The 22349-nt window shown below is 43.0% G+C and overlaps 1 protein-coding gene across 1 annotated transcript in view; it reads left to right on the top strand.

The window, feature by feature from the left end:
- Window positions 1-22349, top strand: part of PDPK1 (3-phosphoinositide dependent protein kinase 1) — a 94365-nt gene that overhangs the window by 34326 nt on the left and 37690 nt on the right. The window contains 9 exon segments of the mRNA XM_083372404.1: window positions 145-242; window positions 324-399; window positions 2153-2221; window positions 3076-3172; window positions 9241-9414; window positions 10212-10429; window positions 11459-11516; window positions 22204-22207; window positions 22210-22346. Of these exon segments, the coding sequence (XP_083228530.1) occupies window positions 145-242; window positions 324-399; window positions 2153-2221; window positions 3076-3172; window positions 9241-9414; window positions 10212-10429; window positions 11459-11516; window positions 22204-22207; window positions 22210-22346 (931 nt within the window).

Below are 22349 nucleotides of genomic sequence, written 5' to 3'. Positions count from 1 at the left end.
AATGAGATCTTCCTGATGTTACTGCAACAGTATAGAACACTTTCTGTTTTGATGTCACTTTGAACACTGGGCACATTGTGTGTGCAGCCAAACATTTCCCTGAGGTGGAAGTGATGGTTGGTATAACCATTTTGCCTTTTCTAGGGATCTGAAGCCAGAGAACATCTTGTTAAATGGAGAGATGCATATTCAGATTACGGACTTTGGGACAGCAAAAATATTGTCTGCAGATAGTAAACAAGGTGTGTATAATTTATCTTTCATTTCATGAAACACTTGCACTGCCTTGAGAAGTGCCCTTACTTCTTTGTTTCTTGTTGTAGCACGGGCAAACTCCTTTGTAGGGACAGCACAGTATGTGTCTCCAGAGTTATTAACAGAAAAATCTGCCTGCAAAAGGTGAGCCCTCTGTGTGTGTTGAAATAATTTCATGCTTTATTTTGAGCTGTATTAAGAAGATGACTTTGAGCTCTGACCTTATTCTCCAAGCTTTTTCCAGTACTTTGCATTGTCTTGGTTGAAATTTGGATGGGGGGGAGAGAGAATTTGTGTGTGTGTGTAGGTTTCCAGCAGATGAAAAGGGATCCTAAAAACTCAAATTTATTGAGAGTTTTTAAACTCATAAACATTTGTTCAATAGGACATTCCAACACAACATTTGCTCTGCCCAGATATGAGACGAGAATTATTTCTTCTTTTTTCCTACTAGACTTACCCTACTTATTCATATTTATTGTGTGGGATTCTTAAGGAAACATTTTTAGTGAGTCTCAGTAAAAGATGAATAATATATTTTAAAGCACAGCTAAATTAAAAGTATTCATCTTCTTACTTAAATTTCTTCTAAACTGAACTTATTTGGAAAGAACTGGAAACCTTTTTTCAGTATTTTTTCTACTTATATATGTTTTCATTAGCTGTTGTTTTTAGTTTAAATTTTAAATGATAACCGTACAGTGTTGTAATCTACTTTGAGAAAACTATGCTTTAGAAGAACTCATATACAGTACCAAAGATTCCTGGATGATGATGATGATGATGATAATAATAATAATAATAATAATAATAATAATAATAATAATAATAATAATAATAATAATAATAATAATAAGAAGAAGAAGAAGAAGAAGAAGAAGAAGAAGAAGAAGAAGAAGAAGAAGAAGAAGAAGTAGTTGGAAGGGACCTTGGAGGTCATCTAGTCCAACCCCCTGCTCAGGCAGGATTCAGGCCTGGATATGGGAAGAAACGGCATTGGTCAGGCTTTTGGATGCTCTCTGGTGGGAGCGGGTGGGATAGCTCATCCATCCTGGCTCTGCTTGACCTCTCAGTGGCTTTCGATACCGCCGACCATGGAGCGACTTAGAGGGTTGGGAGTGGGGGGCTTTCAGCTATCCTGGCTCACTTCCTTCTTCTATGACTGGTCTCAGTCGGTGTTAATAGGAGGCGAGAGATCCAGCCCTCACCCACTGGGGGTTCTCCTGGTCTCATGACTCCTGTCTGAGGAGCAGGTGGCAGTCAGGGCCAGTAGGGCCTTTGCATAATGCAGCATAATGCACATCCGTTATGCCCTTTCCTGAACCAACAATCTCTGCTCACATTCACACCCTAGTCACCTCGCGTCTTACAATGCACACTGTACATGGGGCTGCCCTTGAAAAGTATCGGGAAGCTTCAGTCGGTTTAGAATGATTTTGTCCTGGCCTAGATGTGCATATGTGTCCTCTCTCCTGTGGGAGCTGCATTGACTGCCAATTTGCTTGTGGGTCTAATTCAGAGTTTTGGTTGTCACCTTTAAAGTCCTACATGGCTTGGGATCAGGAGACAGGGAATGCTGCGTGTCCCTTGTCCTAAGGAAGTTCATCTAGTGGGACCAAGAAAAAGGGTCTTCTCTGTGGTGGCTCCCTCCCTATGGAACATTATCCTGCAAAGATAAAAATGGCCCCCAGCTTGACAAGGCCCGGAAGACTTGATTTTGCCTAAGGGTTGTCAAAGATCCTTTTCCAGGAATGCCTCGAATAGAAGGTGAAGCTCTGTGGAATTGTTTCCTACATCTGGTTATTTTGGCTGTTGAAAGCAGATGTGACAATAAGCAGCTTATGCGAGATTAATCCCTCTGCTTTGTTTCTTCCCTTCGTCCGTCTTGCTGATGAAGCTCTGATCTCTGGGCTTTGGGCTGCATCGTGTACCAGCTTGTAGCAGGGCTACCACCGTTCCGGGCTGGGTAAGCCAATGTCTTGAATTGTACCAAGTTCCCGGTTTTCAGAAAGGTCTCCCGAGGACCCTCCCCCCATGCTCACGCAGTGGGAAGGAGAAAGAGGGAGGCTTGGAATTTCTGACTGTGGAAAGAGCGCCCTGTCTCTGTTTAATAATGCTCCCTAGTGAGGTTCCTTCCTTTTGCACGTCTCTGGTCTGATTCCCTCAAGAGACGTGGAAACGGGGTGGGGAAGGGAACCTTCTCGTGGAAAGATGCTCTAGCCCAGGGGGGTTAAACTGGTGGCTCGTGGGCCGGTTGCGTCATGCAGAGGCCACGCCCACCCCAGCTCCGGCAATGCGAAAAAAGTCACGATATGTCGCGTCACGGGACGCGGCGAGTTTGACACCCGTGCTCTAGCCAGACTTCCCGTAATTGCAGCTGAAGCTGCTTTGCTCTTCCTCCTGCCAATTTGTTTGACTTTGGCTAATCATGGTTTGATATCTGCTCACTGGCTTGTTGAATGCTACAGCTGTTGGTTTCATACAATTTTAAGACACAAACTATAGTTTTTGGATCACAATGGTTTTGATATATTACAGTAAGCCACAAGGGGCAACTTAATATGGGTCAGCCTCTGGAGACAAACACGATCCACCCATGGCTTCGGCAGAATGTGTGGCTTGGCCAGTGTCAAGTTGGATGCACACAATGCAGATACGCATCGACTTATGGCCTGCACTATAATTCCTCCCACCCACCCCGCTTTCCAGCAGGGTATATTTCCTTGCTGATGTAGAAATAGTTCTCTCCCTCTTGTGTGATATGTGTGTTTTCCCTTTGTTACCTAGAATTTTATATTAATGTGCCGCTTTTTTTTCCAGAAATGAATATCTCATATTTCAAAAGATAATCAAATTGGAATACGAATTCCCAGAGAAGTTCTTCCCCAAGGCAAAAGATCTTGTAGAAAAGCTTCTGGTAAATAAACGTTGCTGTCCAAAGAAAACAAATGTGAAACGTTTAGCTGTGTTCTCCAAGTCCCCATCGCCCTCTGGTTTTAGTTTGACTGCTCTCAGAGCTTCCTCCCCAGCAAGTCTTTTTTCACACTTCTTAATGCTTTTTCACAACTTTAATCAAGGCCATAATTCTCAGTCTGTTTTCATTCCCTTGGCCTTTTTTGCAAGCCTGCCCTGAAGCATGCTCTAATGGTAGCAGCGTGGAGCTATTTGGGAAGTTAAGATAAGGCAACTGCCTCAAAATACATTCTTTGCTCCAGTTGCCCTGATGTAGCTTTTTGAATACTTTTGGCCTGGACGATGTGAGTCTTCACTGCTGCTCTCCAGCCAAAGTGACTCCTTGCTTGAGCAGAAGGTCAGCACTGCAGGGCTGTCTTTGCTGAGCGGTTGGCACGTACCAGCCTCTCCCTTCGGGCGTTAGCGGTGCAGTTTCCCTACCTGCTGGATAAGAGGGGAGTTGCGCCAGAGGGAACTCCTGACGTCCCTTGGTTCTTTTCGCTGACCGGCCTCTCTCCACCTTTGACCGGGCTGTTGCTGCCGCTCGTTTCAGGATAGCGTTGAAGGGTAGTCCTTCAGGAGGAGATGGCAAGATGAAAGTTTCTACCATAATAAAAAGGTGCCCGTGAAGTAGAAGCAAGAACTTCTGGGATGGGAACCAAGCGGAGATTAAATCATTAGAATAAGCAGGGCCAATACCTTGCTGTTTTCATTCATTCGTTTTTTTGTATAGCTGTGTAAGATCAGTTTCTTACCAAAGATAATTAGAGAAAGAAAATGTAGGAGGCAGCAGGAGATGAAGGTAGCCCGTCTGGCTGGACTGGGGAATCCTCTATGAAGTGAAGGGTACTGCTGGCTACCAGATGTTTTGGCCTGCCGGAACCCACTAAAAGCCCATTTCTTTGAGTAGATAAAGCAGCTGTGGTCCTTTCCAGAGATCTTCTGGGGGGGGCTGAAAAGTTTATTCTTTCACAAAAGTGATCCTCAGGTTACAACCACTCACTCAGTAACCATTCGGACTCGCAGCGGTGCTGAGAGAGGGGGACTTACAGCCACTCTTTGGAGTTCTGGCTGTCGCAGCATCCCTGCGGTCGCATCATATCCATCATTCCACGATGGTTTCCCAGAAGAAAATCCAATGGGAAAGCTGGCAGGAAATTGGAATTCTACCAAAGTTCTTACATTGCACACAGAAGTATATATATATTTTTAATTTTAATTCCATTTATATCCCGCCCTTCTCCGAAGACTCAGGGCAGCTTACAAGCTTAGCAGTAGCCTTCATTCGCAGCAACTCTGTTTCAATTATCTTTTTATTAGGTCTTCCACTCTTAGCCTAACTATAATAAATCCCGGCTGCAGAGGCCACACGAGGACTTGGGGTTGCTGATTATCGGGTTGAGAAGCTTGGAGTCCAGGTCAAAGGAAGAAGTTCTTGAGGGTTCTCGGGGCTCCAGGGCTTGAAAGAAAGGCCTGCACAGCAAGAAGTGGGGGCTGTGTTCATTTGGTTGTCCGTGCGTGATCATGATTAGTGCCTTCAAGACTGCAGAAAAGCCAACGCTGTGCTGCAGATGGAAACCTACTGGCTGAAGTCATGGTCACCTCGAGGCAGTTGGTCTGCTTTTCCACATGAGCAACAAGGGTAGCTTTGACCTGGACTCCAAACTTTACAAGCTTTTTATCAATCCCGTTATTTTTATGAAGCTTTGAATCTGGCCTCTCTCCTGAAGCAAAGTATTAGCCCCACTAGGTGGTCAACTGGACTAGGAAATGAACTACTTTTACTGAGATGGTCTATAATAGCAGGTTCTTGTGAGTGGTTGTACCCTAACCCTCCTCTTCCTTCTGCAGCTCAGTGAAGCTTCTGCCTGAAGTTATCTGGATGCTCTGGTCCTCAGAAGTGCTTCTGCCTTTTGCTAGGGCTAGGCAACGGTTCCTGCATCTTCCTTATAGTTAATCGTGATTAAATAACAGCTGTTAAGCAGCAATAGTGAAGGAGGATTCTCAACCAAGCTAATAAAAATAGGCTGTTAGCAGGCAAGGCCTGTTTAAATGCATTGATCCTCTAGATCAGGGGTGTCAAACTGCCGTCCCACGGAAACTGCGCCCACCCCATTGCCGGCAATAGAGAAAAAGCTCTGATAGGCTGCGCAAGGTCACGTGATGTTGCAAGTTTGACACGTCTGCTCTAGATGCCGTTGTCAGCGAGGAAAGCAGCCCAACCAGAAGAAAAGTGGAAAATAAATATCTAGTTATTTTGACCGTGAAGGTCTTCTTCAGTGTTCTTTGTTACCTGCAGGAACCCTTTTTGATAACCAAAATTAGGCAATCTGTAACGGAAACATGTTTAGTGCAGGAATCCACTAACCCATCCCGGTGGCCGTCCAGCCTTCATTTGAACACCTTTCCTGTTATGGGTTAACTGCTTCACTGTTTTAACACTGGAGAAAATTCCTCCAGGTGCTCAACTTGGCTCTTTTTAATTATAACCTGCTGCTCCTTGTCCTGCCCTTGTTTTCAACAGAGACAAGTTCACCCCTCTTGCGCCTGACGACCTTTTAAAGTCTATAGACTCCTGTGATTTTTTCCCCCCCCCCATAAGCTAGACAAGCTTAATTGCCTAATGGTGGAGCTGTTCCTCAGAGGCCTTAAATATCCCAGCACATTCCTCTGCTAATTCTCAGGATATGAGCAACAAAAGAAGGACCAGCTAGCAAGAGCACCGTGCAGTCCGTGACCAATGATACCGATGGCGTTGTAGTCGGCCCTTTCAGGTGGCAAATCTGTCAAATTTATGCTTCACCCTGATGCGGAAGATTAATGAGTCTCGTGATCAAGTCCAGTTTGAAATTGACAGAACTTCCAAGGGTGACTGAAGTGTAGAAGTTGGAAGCATATAACTAGCTTACGAAACAGAAATGAGGCAAGAGAACATTTTCTTTAAGAAATAAAAGCTTTAAAAAAGCACATAAAACTAACAAAAATAAGACAGAATAAATAAAACAGAGATAAAGAAGAAAAGACAAGTGCAGGGGGAAAAAATCCTAGAAGGCTTCTGATTTCCCTTGCAGCAAACATAAGTGTGGTTAGAAAGCGATCTCTGATTTCAATAAAAAGGTCACTTTTTTCTATTGTCTTATTTTTTTTTCTAAACCACAAGTCGTAAGTGCTTTTTTTCCTCTTTCATGCAAAAAGTCTGCAAGGGAGTTCCAGTCTGTCTAATCAAAGAGGCTAAATTTAGCCATCTCCAGAAGTTCCATCCTCTTCACCGGCCGTTCCTCCCTTGTGGGGGATGTAGAACTTTTCCATTTTCCAGCACAGAATAGTCTTGCTGGAGCTGTCGTATGCAAAAACGGAGTTCTGTGGCTTCAAAGGAAACCTCTGGATTTAATTGTACCAGAATATTCAACACAATTCTAACATTGCCCCTTAGCTGTCTTTTAGGTAAAAATTCCACACAGGTCCTCATGAATAAATTCTGTAAAATTATTCTCATTCTATCAGCTAGGATTGTTGCGAACAACTGTAGTCATTATTCAGTAATGATATTGGTTTATAATTTCTTCCTAAAGTCACTCTTGACCATCTTTAGGTATTATTGTTATATTAGCCTCTTTCCTAGTCTCTGACATCTTCCCTTTCTGTAAAATAGGATTCATTGTGCCTTGTAAAAGTTGTAAAACTTCAAAACTCTTGTAGTACAAACTCAGTAGTCCAGTGTTTCTTAACCTCGGTAACTTTAAGATGTGTGGACTTCAGCTCCCAGAATTCCCCAGCCAGCCAACGGCAACAACCATCAGTTAGATAGATAAATAACCTTTCTTTCCATTCAGCCACAAAATCATTTGTAAAATAGTGAATGACTTAGCTGTAAGGATGGAACTCAGTAACTCCTAGACTGACGCTGAAACTCTGGTTGAGATTGTTCAACCAATTGCAAATCAGTTGGACTACACTGTGCTGTAAGTCGTGTTTATCTACTATCTTCTCCACAAGGGCATCATGAAAGGCCTTGACAAATGTGTTACAGAGACGGCATTATATGCCTCATCACATAGTGATTGGACTACAGCAATGGGCTTTACATAGAGCTGCCCTTGAGTGGTCCTGAATGCAGTGGTGTAGGTAGCGATGGGGACGCCTCAGTTCTTACTGCTCTGCAAGTTGCATTTGTCATCTAAAGCCCTGGGTGGCATAAGACTTGGTTAATGGAGGACGTCTCAATCCATGGTTTTCTATCCATCTGGTAAGATCAGGCAGAATTTGCACACTGCAGAATCCAATTAGCATCCAGGAAGCACACCTGGAATAGCATCCCACTAGATGTCCACATCCTAACGATGTTCTGGAAAGCTGTAAAAACCAGGTTGTTGAGCTCCTCTTGGATCTATTTTGAGAAGTTTAAGTTTGGAATTTGTCCAAAGAGGTACATTTTTCATGTTTACTATTTTTAAAAAATTCTTTATAATGTAAGCTGCCCAAAGTCATTATGGAATCAAGTGGTCTTACAGCCAATAAATACATAAATAAAAATGAATAAATAACTCCTCCAACTTCAGATCGTATTGCTACTGCTGTGAGACCCAAATCAGACACAGCATGGAGTCCCTCTGTGAGTTGAGCGCTCAGTAACATGGCTGTTTGGTGTCCATGAATTTCCAAGCTGCCTCCAATTCCAGGCCCAAAGGAAGACAATGTCCTCCGGTACCCTACGTCTGGGAAACTACTGCCACTCCAGCCACAGTATTAAACAGCTCAGACAGGGGGGTTGTTGTGTGTCAAAGAAGGTGGCCTAACGGTGAAGTTTGTTTTTCTTGACCTTTGTGGCAATGAAAGTTCCTTCTGTTGTCAGGTAGGGTTCTGTTGTTGAGTAGGATTTCCTGACAGTTTGAACAATTCTCCAGTGGAACCGCTTGCCTTCAGAAATTGTGGGTGTTCATCTCTGAGGTTTTTAAGGAGAGATTGGCCAGCCACTTGTCTGAAATGGTCTAGACCAGAGGTGGGGAACTATGGCCCTTTTATGACTTGTGGGCTTCAATTCCCAGAATTTCTGAGCCAGGGCCATAGTCCCCCCCCCTCTGCTCTAGGCTCTCCTGCTTGAGCAAAGGGTTGGACTGGAAGATCTCCAAGATGCTGTTAAGTCATAGAACTCTCTCAGGTGTTACCAAACTTCCTGGTTTATCCATTCTTTCTTGCCACATATCTCGAAGAAGTCACTACTCCTACTGGGATGCCTTCTGGGGTCTTCCTCCACTGCTCTGTACCGTTGGGGGCCGAGTCTTCCGAGGTCTTGCTTTGCTGACCTTCACAGAGAGCTTCCTGCTTCCTGCTCTCTCCAGTGAACATTGGATAAGAAAAGCATTTAATCCTTTCAGCTGCTCCTCTAATAAGGAGAGAAACTTAAAATTACAAGAGGCGTAATTAGCATATTCTTCAGGTAAAAACAATGAATAGAACATAAACCAGGGACATCTTTACCGTATTTGAATAGAGATCAGTTTGTTTCTCCCCTACAAAACTCCTCTCTTCCTCTTTATTCTCCATAGTTAGCAAGCTCACAACCAACTGTTCTAGATTTCTGGTCGAGAAAACGTTTTTCAAAGAATGACTTGTTTTAAATATACAATCTCCATTTAATTCAAAATATGAAATATTTTACTCAACTATTTTATGAATTTGTCAAATGAATTATGAATTTTTATAGAATTTGTCAAATTTTCCCAGGGATTGAGTTTATAATAATAATCTATAAAAATGTGTAAGTCTTTACAATTGTCTTAGCTGCTGTTACTACAGCTGGAGCAGCCGTTTTTCTGTGCTAAGGGGCTTGATTCACTATGGCTGGACTCCAAGGGGGTTCAGCTTGTAATTTAGACCCATGTAGTTCTTTTGATTCTCTAGAAAGGGTTAAGATCAAATTTCAAGTCTCCTACTGTGTGTATTTGGGGGGCGGGGGGGCGGTTCTTCCCAAATGTAACTGTCATCGGAAGCTGAGCAGTTTCAGGGAAAATGTAACTGTCTTTTCTTAATCAGGTTCTTGATGCTACCAAACGGTTAGGATGTGAAGAAATGGGAGGCTATGGACCTCTGAAGGCCCACCCCTTCTTTGATTTCATCACCTGGGAAAATCTGCATCATCAAACACCACCCAAGCTCACAGCCTACTTGCCTGCCATGTCAGAAGATGATGAGGATTGCTATGGGAACGTAAGTGCCAACCTGAATGGTGACAGGAAAGTGAATCAGATTCCAAGAAACATCTATTTCCTCCTCCCTAGAGGGATGCGCTTGGATCAGCTTTGGTGTGTCTACCGCATCTCCACAGCCTTCGTGTTTGCCCTGTAATCCCTATCCGGGAAGGTGCTCTTCGTGTCTGTTGGAGCATTAACTTCGGTCTGTATATCCTCAAGACTGGCCTTGCGTTCCTGAAGAGAGTTAGTTGTGGGGATGGAAAAATACGTTTTGATTTGGGTATAAAAGAAAGCCATCACTTGGGCGTTTCTGAGTGGAATTATACTATGGCTGAACTGAATCCTGGAACCTGGTCTGGACCTTGGAGGTGGCCAAATCGGGAGGGTCCAGCACCTTGGTGCCTCTTTCCTAGACTGCTGAATCCTGCCCTGATGATCAGTTCTCTTGGGTTGGGCCATGTGTTTGTGGAGTGGGTTTTTTGTTTGTTTCCTCAATGTAAAGTCTGCCCACGCCTCGCTTGGTTGAGCGACAAATATAACATTACCCCTGCTGTGCATATGCAGTGCAGTGCAGCAAGGCTCGTGTTAATGACTGGTTGACTTGAAAAGATTGTAAATCCTTCCTTCCCCATCAGTTAGAACTGAAGAAGCTTCTCGGAGGAGAAGCAAAATGAAGCTCAGTTGCCCTTTAAACGAAGGCACCTTTGGGATAAAGGCAGAGAGCCCCGTGATTTTGTCTGTCTCTGCCTCTCTGTAGGCCGACCGTGTTTTTAAAGGGCAAAGTGCTGAATAGCTTTTGCTTTTATTTTGTAGTATGACAACCTTCTGAGTCAGTTTGGCTGCATGCAAGTTTCCACTTCCACCTCTTCTCAGTCACTGCCTTCCCCAGAAATGGGCCCCTTGCAGACCTCCGGAAACAACATTGAGCAATACATCCACGACCTGGACAGCAATTCCTTTGAGCTGGACCTGCAGTTCTCTGAAGAGGAGAAAAGGCTGCTGTTGGCCAAGCAGGCTGGTGGGAACCCTTGGTAAGCTTCGACATCTCTTAGTTTTCTATGGAGCTTTTAAAATTTTAATCTCTGTAATTTTAATATTTTCATCTATTTTAATTATTTGCCAATTTGTTTTATAACCTGTAAGCCACCCAGAGTCACCTTGTAGGAGAGATTATGCTATTAATAAATAAAATATTTTCCAACAGAACTTCTTAATCTCTTGAACATAGAGGAGGGTCTTAGAGGAGTAAAGAGGGGATGGGCTTAAAAATACACAACACAGAATTTAAGATCAAACCAGAGGGAGATGAGAAGATGAATATGACTAACGTTAAATGAAGTCATTGTTCACACTCAAGGAAGACGGGCTTGCTTCCGTATGGCAACATGGAAAACATTTTCTTGGAATACTTCGAGAATTTTCTCTAGCTGAGAAAACTTAGTTCAGAGGGTTTAGAATATCTGATGCTATTCTTGAAGTGCACAGAGAAGAGAAGACTTTCTTAGGAGTAGTCTAAGAAAAACCACTAAACAACCTTGCATAAAACTCTAGCAAGCAGACGAAACTTCCTCTAGAAATCAAGGAACTTGTAGCCGTCCAGAGGATGACAAGTCGTAGTCTCCTGGCCATGTACAGAGAGCCACAAGTTCCCCATCTGTTCTATAAAGCACTGCAGGCTTTCAGAATGAAGAAGCTGGTGGAAGCGTAACAGCAGATTGAAGCTTCGGTTCTCAGACGTTATTGTAAAAAACCACCAAACACTTATTCTTGGAGTCATACACGCCTAGTTGATTAGGAGGATGGAGATTCTCAGATTTGTAACAGGTGGATTCAGAACATTTAATCAATTAAACTTTAAGAATCCAGTCGATTTCTGACTCAAAACGTTGGATCTTTGTTACTGTTGTTAGGGCTGTTTTTTCTTGGCACATGAGAATCAGTCCCAAAGGCTGATGTTCCTCTTTTCTGGTCCTCAGAGGAGTTGTGCTGTCTCATGTTGGAGGTTGAGGTGGCTCAAAGACAGGACGATGGAATAATATGCTGTGATATTTTCTCTTTAGGCACCAGTTTGTAGAAAACAATTTAATACTGAAAATGGGGCCCGTAGACAAGAGGAAGGTAAGTCACTTGGTTCTGTTGCTTGACATGTCTTCTGGGAACACACCACAGAAAACCCCAAGAGTTATAAAAGTGGGATCCAGCTAGCCCAGAATATTCAGTTCAGGGAGACAGAACATGGGGACACCTTCCAGTTCCTCTGCTGCAAGAATGGATTTGAAAGAGAAAGGCCTTGGGGAGGGGAGGGACACAAAGCAAGGGTCACCTGGGTGTGGCTTAATCCCTGGAAATGGGAACACATTGAGTTGTGATGAGCATAGAATAATGGCAGGTAAATTGCTAGCCTGCTAGAAGATAGTTCTAGAAGTCTTGAAGCAAAATTAGCCATTGTAGCCAACCTCTTTGCACCAGTGACAGGAGGCAGCTCTGGAACATACATGCAACCCCCAGGCCTTTTATGTGGAGCATTCCAGAAGAAGATTGGTTGGTCACTTGTTCTGGAAATATTGAAAAGAGTGGAACTGTGCTCTGATTGCTCTTGTTGTCATGGCAGGCCCTGGGTGTGCCTTTGCTTTGGCCGCTTCCGATGAGTTGTAGATGACCAAGTCTTTGAAAAATGCCACTTTCTGCAATGTGATTGGGAGGCAAAGAAAACGGTCCCCAGAAAACTACACTAGTTGCATATTCCAATTCTTGGGTTGACCTTTTGATATGTAAATTGTTTAGGAACAGGCATGGGTGAATGACTTCAGGCACTGTAAGAAAAGTGGATTACTAGCCACATAAACTGTTTTGATTGCACTTAGCTTCTTGTGTATGTGCAATAATAAATGAACCATAATACATGGCAGTACCAGGAGATACCAAAATAGAACAGAAAGAACTGGAGAGAAATCATAAGAGCTGCAAATAGAAGAAGAACAGCGGTGGCAAAAGAAAACAAAGATAGTACCAATAATAATAGGCTCCAAAACAACTGGAGCACCACTTGAACCCCATCAGCATTGACAAAATCCCCATCAGTCAATTGCACGAGGCAGCTTTACTTGGAACAGCTTACATCCCATGGCGTATCTTTTAACACCATCAAACAACAGCAATCACCTATCCCAGTTCTTGGGAAGTAGTTGATAGGTGGATAAAAGTGCTTAAAATTCAGCTAAGCATCTGACTGAATGTGTGACCATTATCATTATCATAATTAATTGGACGTATAGCCTCCAAATCAGAGAATCAAGGAAGCTTACAGTGAGGGGAAAAATATTTGATCCACTGCTGATTTTGTACACTTGCTTACTGACAAAGAAATGATCAGTCTATAATTTTATTTTATTTTTGAAAAAGGTTTTATTGATTTTCTAGTTTTACATTTAAGTACTTGAAAACCAACGTGGCAGCTGGGTTAACCGATAATTCAGTGACATACAGATCTTTAATACAAATCTTAAAATACCACATTAAATGTTTCCTCTCATTTCCTCTTAGTATTTACTGTCTCATATTTAAACTAATACAATTCTTATTATATCAATTAAATAAAAATAACATTCTTACATTTATCAATAATTTTTACCTTATACATATCCTAGTTATTTTAACATTCAGTCTTTATAGACAATCAATGTCCTAATTAGTTTTCCCAATTTTTAGTTTCCCATTAATATTTGAATTTAACATTTGTTATTTATAATTTCCAAATTCTGAGTAACCAAAATTCCCTTTATCAAATTCATCACAAAGTCTAATATTCAGGATACACATCTTATCCATTCAAACGTATTCTATTTCTCACCATCTTAAATCTTCTAATTAATAATACAATATGGCATTCTTATTTTCTATTAATTTCCAAATATCTTAACCTTAATAATCAGAATTTCTCTTGTTTCAACATGAAATACTTCCTCTCTTTTTCTCTTAATATCTACTATCATGTTTAGGCTAGTACAATTCTTATTATATCAGCTAAGTAAAGACATGTTTATTACATTTATCCATAGATTTTTAGCTTATATATATCTTAATTATTTTTACATTCAATCGTTGTAGACCAATATTCAATTTTACCCCTTCATGGATTACTGCCTTGTCGTGGCGAAGGGGCTTGCGTAATTCAATGAAGCTATGAGCTATGCCGTGCAGGGCCACCCAAGACGGACAGGTCATAGCAGAGAGTTCTGACAAAACGTGATCCACTGGAGAAGGAAATGGCAACCCACTCCAGTATCTTTGCCATGAAAACCCTATGGACAGTACCAAAAGGCAAAACGATACGACGCTGGAAGATGAGCCCCTCAGGTCGGAAGGCGTCCAATATGCTACTGGGGAAGAGCAGAGGGCTAGTACTAGTAGCGCCAGAAAGAATGAAGCGACTGGGCCAAAGCCGAAAGGACGCTCAGCTGTGGATATGTCTGGTGGTGAAAGGAAAGTCCGATGCTGTAAAGATTTTTTCTCCATAGGAACCTGGAATGTAAGATCCATGAATCAAGGAAAGCTGGACGTGGTCAAACAAGAGATGACAAGACAAAACATTGACATCTTAGGTATCAGCGAACTAAAATGGACAGGAATGGGTGAATTTAATTCAGATGACCATCAGGTATACTACTGCGGGCAAGAATCCCTCAGAAGAAATGGAGTAGCCTTCATAGTCAATAAAAAAATAGGAAAAGCTATACTGGGATACAATCCTCAAAATGGTTCGAATCCAAGGCAAACCATTCAATACCATAGTAGTCCAAGTCTATGCCCCAACCACCGGTGCTGAAGAGGATGAAATTGACCGGTTCTATGAAGCCCTACAGCACCTTATAGAACTAACACCCAGAAATGATGTCCTTATCATCATGGGGGATTGGAATGCTAAAGTAGGAAGCCAAAAGATAACTGGAATAACAGGCAAGTTTGGCCTTGGAGTACAAAATGAAGCAGGGCACAGGCTGATAGAATTTTGTCAAGAGAATACGATGGTCATAGCAAACACTCTTTTCCAACAACCCAAGAGACGGCTTTACACATGGACATCACCAGACGGTCAACACAGAAATCAGATTGACTATGTGCTCTGAAGCCAAAGATGGAGAAGCTCTATACAGTCAGTAAAAACAAGACCAGGAGCTGACTGTGGCTCAGACCATGAGCTTCTTGTTGCAAAGATTAGGCTTAAATTAAAGAAAGTAGGGGAAAGCGCTAGGCCAGTCAGGTATGAATTAAATCATATCCCTGTTGAATATACAGTAGAGGTGACAAATAGATTTAAGGAATTAGATCTGATAGACAGAGTTCCTGAAGAACTATGGACAGAGGTTCGCAACATTGTACAACAGGTAGCAACCAAAACCATCCCAAAGAAAAAGAAATGCAAGAAAGCAAAATGGCTGTCTGAGGAAGCTTTGCAAATAGCTGAGGAAAGGAGGGAAGCGAAAGGCAAGGGAGAAAAAGAAAGATATGCCCAATTAAATGCAGAATTCCAAAGAATAGCTAGAAGAGATAAGAATGCCTTCTTAAATGAACAATGCAAAGAAATAGAAGAAAACAATAGAATAGGGAGGACCAGAGATCTTTTCAAGAAAATTGGAGAGATGAAAGGAACGTTTCATGCAAAAATGGGCATGATAAAGGACCAAAATGGCAGGGACCTAACAGAGGCAGAAGAGATTAAGAAGAGGTGGCAAAATTACACAGAAGAACTATACAAGAATGAGCTTAACGTCCCTGATAATCACAATGAGGTGGTCACTGACCTCGAGCCAGACATCCTAGAATGTGAGGTGAAGTGGGCCTTAGAAAAGCTGAGCAACAACAAAGCTAGTGGAGGTGACAGTATTCCAGCTGAGCTATTCAAAATCTTAAAAGACGATGCAGTAAAAGTGCTACACTCAATTTGCCAGCAAATTTGGAAAACTCAACAGTGGCAACAGGATTGGAAAAGATCAGTTTACATTCCAATTCTAAAGAAAGGCAGTGCCAAAGAATGTTCAAACTATCGCACCATTGCACTCATTTCTCATGCTAGTAAAGTTATGCTTAAAATCCTACAAGCTAGACTCCAGCAGTATGTGGATCGAGAACTACCAGAAGTACAGGCAGGATTTCGAAGAGGCAGAGGAACTAGAGATCAAATTGCTAACATACGCTGGATCATGGAGAAAGCTAGAGAGTTCCAGAAAAACATCTACTTCTGCTTCATTGACTATGCTAAAGCCTTTGATTGTGTGGATCATAACAAACTCTGGCAAGTCCTTAAAGAGATGGGCATACTAGACCATCTTATTTGTCTCTTGAGAAATCTATATGCGGGCCAAGAAGCAACAGTGAGAACTGGACACGGAACCACTGATTGGTTCAAAATTGGGAAAGGAGTCCGGCAAGGCTGTATACTGTCGCCTTGCCTATTATATGCAGAGCACATCATGAGAAAGGCAGGGCTAGATGAATCAAAAGTTGGAATTAAGATTGCCGGAAGAAACATCAACAACCTAAGATATGCAGATGATACCACTCTAATGGCAGAAAGTGAAGAAGAACTAAAAAGCCTCTTGTTGCGGGTGAAGAAGGAAACTTGGGTTGAAACTAAACATTAAGAAATTCATGGCATCTGGCCCTCTCAATTCCTGGCAAATAGATGGGGAAGAAATGGAGGTAGTGACAGATTTTATTTTCCTGGGCTCCAAGATCACTGCAGATGGGGACTGTAGCCAAGAAATTAAAAGACGCTTGCTCCTTGAGAGGAAAGCCATGGCAAATCTAGACAGCACACTAAAAAGCAGAGACATCACCCTGTCAACAAAAGTGCGTATAGTCAAGGCTATGGTCTTCCCAGTTGCAATGTATGGCAGTGAAAGTTGGACCATAAGAAAGGCTGAGCGCCAAAGAATTGAGGCCTTTGAACTATGGTGCTGGAGAAGACTCCTGCGAGTCCCTTGGACTGCAAGGCGATCAAACCGGTCAGTCCTAGAGGAGATCAACCCTGACTGCTCTTTAGAAGGCCAGATCCTGAAGCTAAAACTCAAATACTTTGGCCACCTAATGAGAACGAAGGACTCACCGGAGAAGAGCCTAATGCTGGGAAAGATTGAGGGCAATAGAAGAAGGGGACGACAGAGAATGAGGTGGCTGGATTGAGTCATTGAAGCAGTAGGCGTGAGCTTAGATGGACTCCAGAAGATGGTAGAGGACAGGAAGGCCTGGAGGAACATTGTCCATAGGGTCGCAATGGGTCGGACATGACTTCTCAACTAACAACAACAACAAATTCAATTTTAACTTTTAATATTTATACTTCCAAGTTTTAAATAATGAAAATTTTCTTTATCTCAATTCATAGTAAAATTTAGTATTCAAGGTATACATCTTATCTATTTAAGTATATTCTCTTTTAATCTTCACTAATAAGTCAAAATCCTAATTTTCTTCAGCCTTATTCTAGCTTTCTTTCTTTGCCAACTCGCCTTCCATCTCTGCGCTTTTAAGTCATCATATGGATCTCCCTCTGTTATTATACGTATTATTTGAAATAAAAGATGACATCCAATCGCCATTTTTTGGAAGTGCTAACAAATCGTCTCTCTCTCTCTCTCTTTTTCCATCTTGACATCATTGCCCTGAAATATTTATCTTCCCTTCAGTCTGTTCTTTTTTTTGGTCCTCAGGCTTCTTCTGGTTTGTGTAGAAAGTCTTTTCCGTTTTCAATATTATCAATCTCTTTTCTGGGTTTTCCATTAACTATTTGTTGATCAATTAAAATCTTCTGTAATAGTATTTAATTGTTCCACTTCTTCTATTATATTCTGTGTAGTTGGTTCTTTAGTTGTATTCAAATTTTGTATTCAAAATTTGCATTTGTATATCTAGGTTGACATCTTGTTCTTTGTAGCTTCTTATTTCATCAGTAGCTGTAATAATAGTTTTAAAATTGCTTTCATCACAAAAAGAATCTGTTCCTGATCTTCAGCCATATTTTCTTAATAGTGTGTTAAATTAAAAGCTTTACAATAAAAAAATAAGAACAATTTTGCCACTGGGTATGGAACACAGCTGGGCTTCTCACAGCTGATGTCTGCTAAGGTTACAGAAATCTTATCTATACTCTAGGCTGCAAGCCAAGTCTCTGTTAGAGTTAGACAATAACAGGATGTAATATCAGGTTTAGCCACAAGGTGTCACCCATACCATTTAGGATTTTTTTTTATTAAGTCCAAATTTTGTAATCCTTTTCCCGATTTTACTTCTTTTTTGTAGATAAAAACCCAAATCTTCAATAAAAATAATGAATCTTTTAGTCCGCAAGCTTTCAGTCCACAACCAGTTAGAATCAGGTTATTCTTTTAATGTTTTAAACTCCCCTGGACAGTCAGTCGCCGCTTTTTTTTAGAGGGTGGGATAGAGTTTCCCTTCCCTCTCTCCACAGGGGGAAAAATACTTTGGGCAGCTTATACAGGTGGAAAAAAATAGGGTTGAAGAGAGGTTCAGATCTCACCCAGTCTCATCTGCGCTGCTTTGTAGGTGCCTGGTGGTAAGTGTGACTTTGGCTGTCTGCAGCCTAGTGACGAGCCATATTGCTGTGGCGGGTCTTTCGTCCGCCAGTTTGGAGGGCTGCGCTGGATCAAGCAGAAGAGCTACCGCTCTCCCGCAATCCAGCAGGGATCCCCTCCTTGCTGGTCGCTCCTACAGGGTGACTTTCGACCCTTTCCAGGGTCCCCCAGCGATGCAAAATCGGACGTGGAAGACGGGTTCGCCTTCCAAGAGGCCGCAGCAGCCACGTCGGCAAACTGGAAATCCCCCGATCAGTCTATAATTTTAATGGTAAGTTTATTTTAACAGTGAGAGACACAATAACAACAAAAAAAATCCAGAAAAGTTATAAATTGATTTGCATTTTAATGAGTGGAACAAGTATTTGATCCCTTCGCAAAACATGACTTAGTACTTGGTGGCAATCACAGAGGTCAGACGTTTCTTGTAGTTGGCCACCAAGTTTGCACACGTCTCAGGAGGGATTTTGTCCCACTCCTCTTTGCACATCCTCTCCAAGTCATTAAGATTTTGAGGCTGACGTTTGGCAGCTCGAACCTTCAGCTCCCTGCACAGATTTTCTATGGGGTTAAGGTCTGGAGACTGGCTGGGCCACTCCAGGACCTTAATGTGCTTCTTCTTGAGCCACTCCTTTGTTGCCTTGGCCGTGGGTTTTGGGTCATTGTCATGCTGGAATACCCATCCATGACCCATTTTCAATGCCCCGGCTGAGGGAAGGAGGTTCTCACCCAAGATTTGATAGTACATGGCCCTGTCCATCGTCCCTTTGATGCGGTGAAGTTGTCCTGTCCCCTTAGCAGAAAAACACCCCAAGCATCCATGTTTGACGGTGGGGATGGTGTTCTGGGGGTCACAGGCAACATTCCTCCTCCTCCAAACATGGCAAGTTGAGTTGATGCCAAAGAGCTCGATTTTGGTCTCATCTGACCACAACACTTTCACCCAGTTCTCTGAATCATTCAGATGTTCATTGGCAAACTTCAGAGGGGCCTGTAAATGTGCTTTCTTGAGCAGGGGGAACTTGTGGGTGCTGCAGGACTTCAGTCCTTCACGGCGTAGTACGTTACCAATTGTTTTCTTGGTGACTATGATCCCAGCCGCCTTGAGATCATTGGCAAGATCCTTCCTTGTAGTTCTGGGCTGATTCCTCACCGTTCTCATGACCACTGAAACTCCACGAGGTGAGATCTTGCATGGACCCCAGACCGAGGGAGATTGACAGTTATTTTGTGTTTCTTCCATTTATGAATAATCACACCAACTGTTGTGTCACCTTCTCACCAAGCTGCTTAGCGATAAGTCTTGTAGCCTAATCCAGCCTTGTGTAGGTCTACAATCTTGTCCCTGACATCCTTGGACAGCTCTTTGGTCTTGGCCATGGTGGAGAGTTTGGAATCTGATTTTCTGGATTTTTTTTTTGTTATTCTGTCTCTCACTGTTAAAATAAAACTACCATTAAAATTATAGACTGATCATTTCTTTGTCAGTGGGCAAACATACAAAGTCAACAGGGGTTCAAATAATTTTTCCCCTCACTGTATATTAGTGAGAACAGTAAAAATGCAGGAGGTACAAAAGGTTAACTCTAAAGAAAGAATATATAAAAAAGGTTTCAACAAATGCTCTTCTCACTTAGGATCACAAAACAGTTTGGTCCATGTTCTGTTTAGAAAGCCAAGTTGTCGTTGCTTTCCATAGCAAAGCACGGCTGGGGCTAAAAAGGCCGCTAAGGAGAGTGGCATTCCAGAGGGTAGGAACAGCAGCATAAAAGGCACAGATTGGAGGCCCCCAACAATGGCATTTTAAGTGGAGCCAGAGCATGGCAGCTGCAGATGTCCTGGGCTACGGGCTGTTGGCTTACAAGGAGAGAGACAGCTAGAGCATCTCTGTTAGGGAACGTTTCCATTGACTGCTATCCATACTTGGCCAAAAATGTTGGTGCTGCGCTAATTTAATGACATAGTAGTAGGACTATCCTAACCCCAACTCTGCAGCCTTCAGAGGTTGGATAAAACAATAAAAACTAGCCCTGGTGACAAACGGTGTCTCCATTCCTGATTTAGAACATATTTTTAGGGCTGTGTGCTGCTTTGGATTCAATTGTCATTGGTTCTTATTTTATTTCTTCTCATTTGCCACAGTTTATTTGCCGTTCTACTCAAAAAGGTCCAAAGCAGCTCACAAAGAAAGTATGCACTAACGTGAAAACTGACATAAAGTGTAACGAAAGCAAACATGCAGCAGCCACGGCTTTCCATTCTGAAGTGGGGGGGGGGGGCTTTTCTTTTCCATCTCTCCCCAAGGCTTTCTGGGAAAAAGACGGGGCTGGTGGCTTCCTGAGATGATTGCTCCCATCAGACCCTTATTAGCATCCTGAACTGGGAGTCAGTTGCACGGGGGGCCAGAGTCGTCCCCATCCCCCCGTTTCTGCCCAAATTCTTCTAACTGCTGGGAAATTCCTAGTTTGGTTTACATGCAGCACACTCCTAGGAGCACACCTCTTTCAACATACAACGTGGTGATGGTTTATCAAGTGTCAGCAAAACTAGGACCCTAGGCAGGAAAAGCAGGGGGAGAGAAAGATGTAAATGAGCAAGGAGGATTGACCACCAGAATCTACGTTGTCTGTCTCAAAAGCCCAGACTTCTCCAGAGTGACTTTCACCCTGTGAGTGCTTGGCATGGATGGTCCCGCAGAGAGTGGCCTTTCCTTGTTTCCGGTCCACCCTTTGGTGTCCCTAGTGAACGGCAGGCTGTTAAAAGGAACAGTTGGGTGGATGGGAATCATCTGTCCAGGGCTTGCCCTATGGCACATGTTAACCCACCAAATTGCAGATGGGTCTTCTAGGGAACATTATTACAAAGCTGACTTTGTAAAAATGCCGCTTGGGGGGGGGGGGGCGAAAGCCCTAATAAGCAGGCACATACATAGAATGAAGGCTATTGCTAAGCACATTGATTTGTGCTTCTTAGATTGTAAGCCACCCTGAGTCTTCGGAGAAGGGCGGGATATAAATGGGATTTTTTAAAAAAAAGGTCCTTGGCCCCTTCATGGACAGGGGGAGGAGCTCGCTTGATCAAGAGCAGGAGGGCTGTCACCAGGAATTTGGGCAAAGCCATCTACCTTTCTCAGGTACTGTAAAACAGTCAGATTTGCCTTTCAAGCACACGATGATACAGAGGGGTACTTTAGCACACTCCACCGTCCCTCGTAATATTTCACATTCCCGTTGGTGCCATTTTGATAGTTTGACTAGCTCTGAAGTACCTTTCTGGTTACAGAGAGAGAGATTCAGCAGTCCCAAGTGATCCAGAGGGTGCCCAGGTGATCCAAAGCGAGTGAAAGAGAAATTGTCACTATGTCACTGTTTGCTAACTCCTCCCTTTTCCTGGGTGGTTTTGTTGGTGGCAAGGTCTGTTAACAAATGTTGTTTTGCTAACAAGTGGAACCTCCTAGGGCAGGGGTAGGGAACCGTGGCTCTTTTATGACTCGTGGACTTCAACTCCCAGAATTCCTGAGTCAGCATGGCTGGTTCAGGAATTCTGGGCATTGAAGTCCACAAGTCATAAAAGAGCCAAGGTTCCCCACCCCTGTCCCAGGGCGAAGTCATTGCCTTGTGCTGAAGGGGACGGGGCTCCTTCCTGAGGAAACAAAAAACTTGAACTTTTTCTGATTGGTCCACCTTTTGGCAACCACTTAAGTCTGGTTTAGACTTCCGTGCCACTGCACATCAGGGAATGTCTTCATCTCCCGTTCGGAGATGGTTGCATAGCTGCTGTACTTACACTTCTGTGAATGTTAACTTTCTGGATAGGGACGGCTCGAACAACGTGCCCAGCAGGAAGTTAGATCAACAAGTCAGCGTGCAGGAGGCACATCATACAACTCGTACCGGTAGTTGAGATTCGGGAGGTGTGTGCATCAGCCCACCTGCAACCATCTGCCATACCAGCCCCTTCGCAACGTAACAGTTGTGGACAAGTCTAAATCAGGCTTTAATGTTCAACTCTGCTTTTGGGAAAGCATTGAATTGTTTCGCTTTCTGCCTTAAGGAATTGGTTGTAGTAGTTTTGACGTAACGGTAGCTTTTTGTGGTGGCTTCATTTTCTGGAACTAGAAGGTAAGGTCCCAAACGGTATTCCGTAGAATGGTATGTGCTGATCATGCTTTTAAAGCCTTTAATTGGTTCCGGGTGCCGGGTGCTTCTCCACAGGGGCTGTTGCCCGCCGGCGGCAGCTGCTGCTCACGGAAGGGCCACACCTGTACTACGTTGATCCTGTCAACAAAGTCCTGAAAGGGGAGATTCCCTGGTCCCTGGAACTCCGGCCAGAGGCAAAGAACTTCAAGACCTTTTTTGTT

This window comes from Vipera ursinii (genome assembly GCF_947247035.1).
Source record: "Vipera ursinii genome assembly, chromosome: 13".
NCBI classification, from domain to species: domain Eukaryota; kingdom Metazoa; phylum Chordata; class Lepidosauria; order Squamata; family Viperidae; genus Vipera; species Vipera ursinii.
Note: the sequence above shows the minus strand (reverse complement) of the source record. Positions and strands in the feature narration are given on the sequence as shown.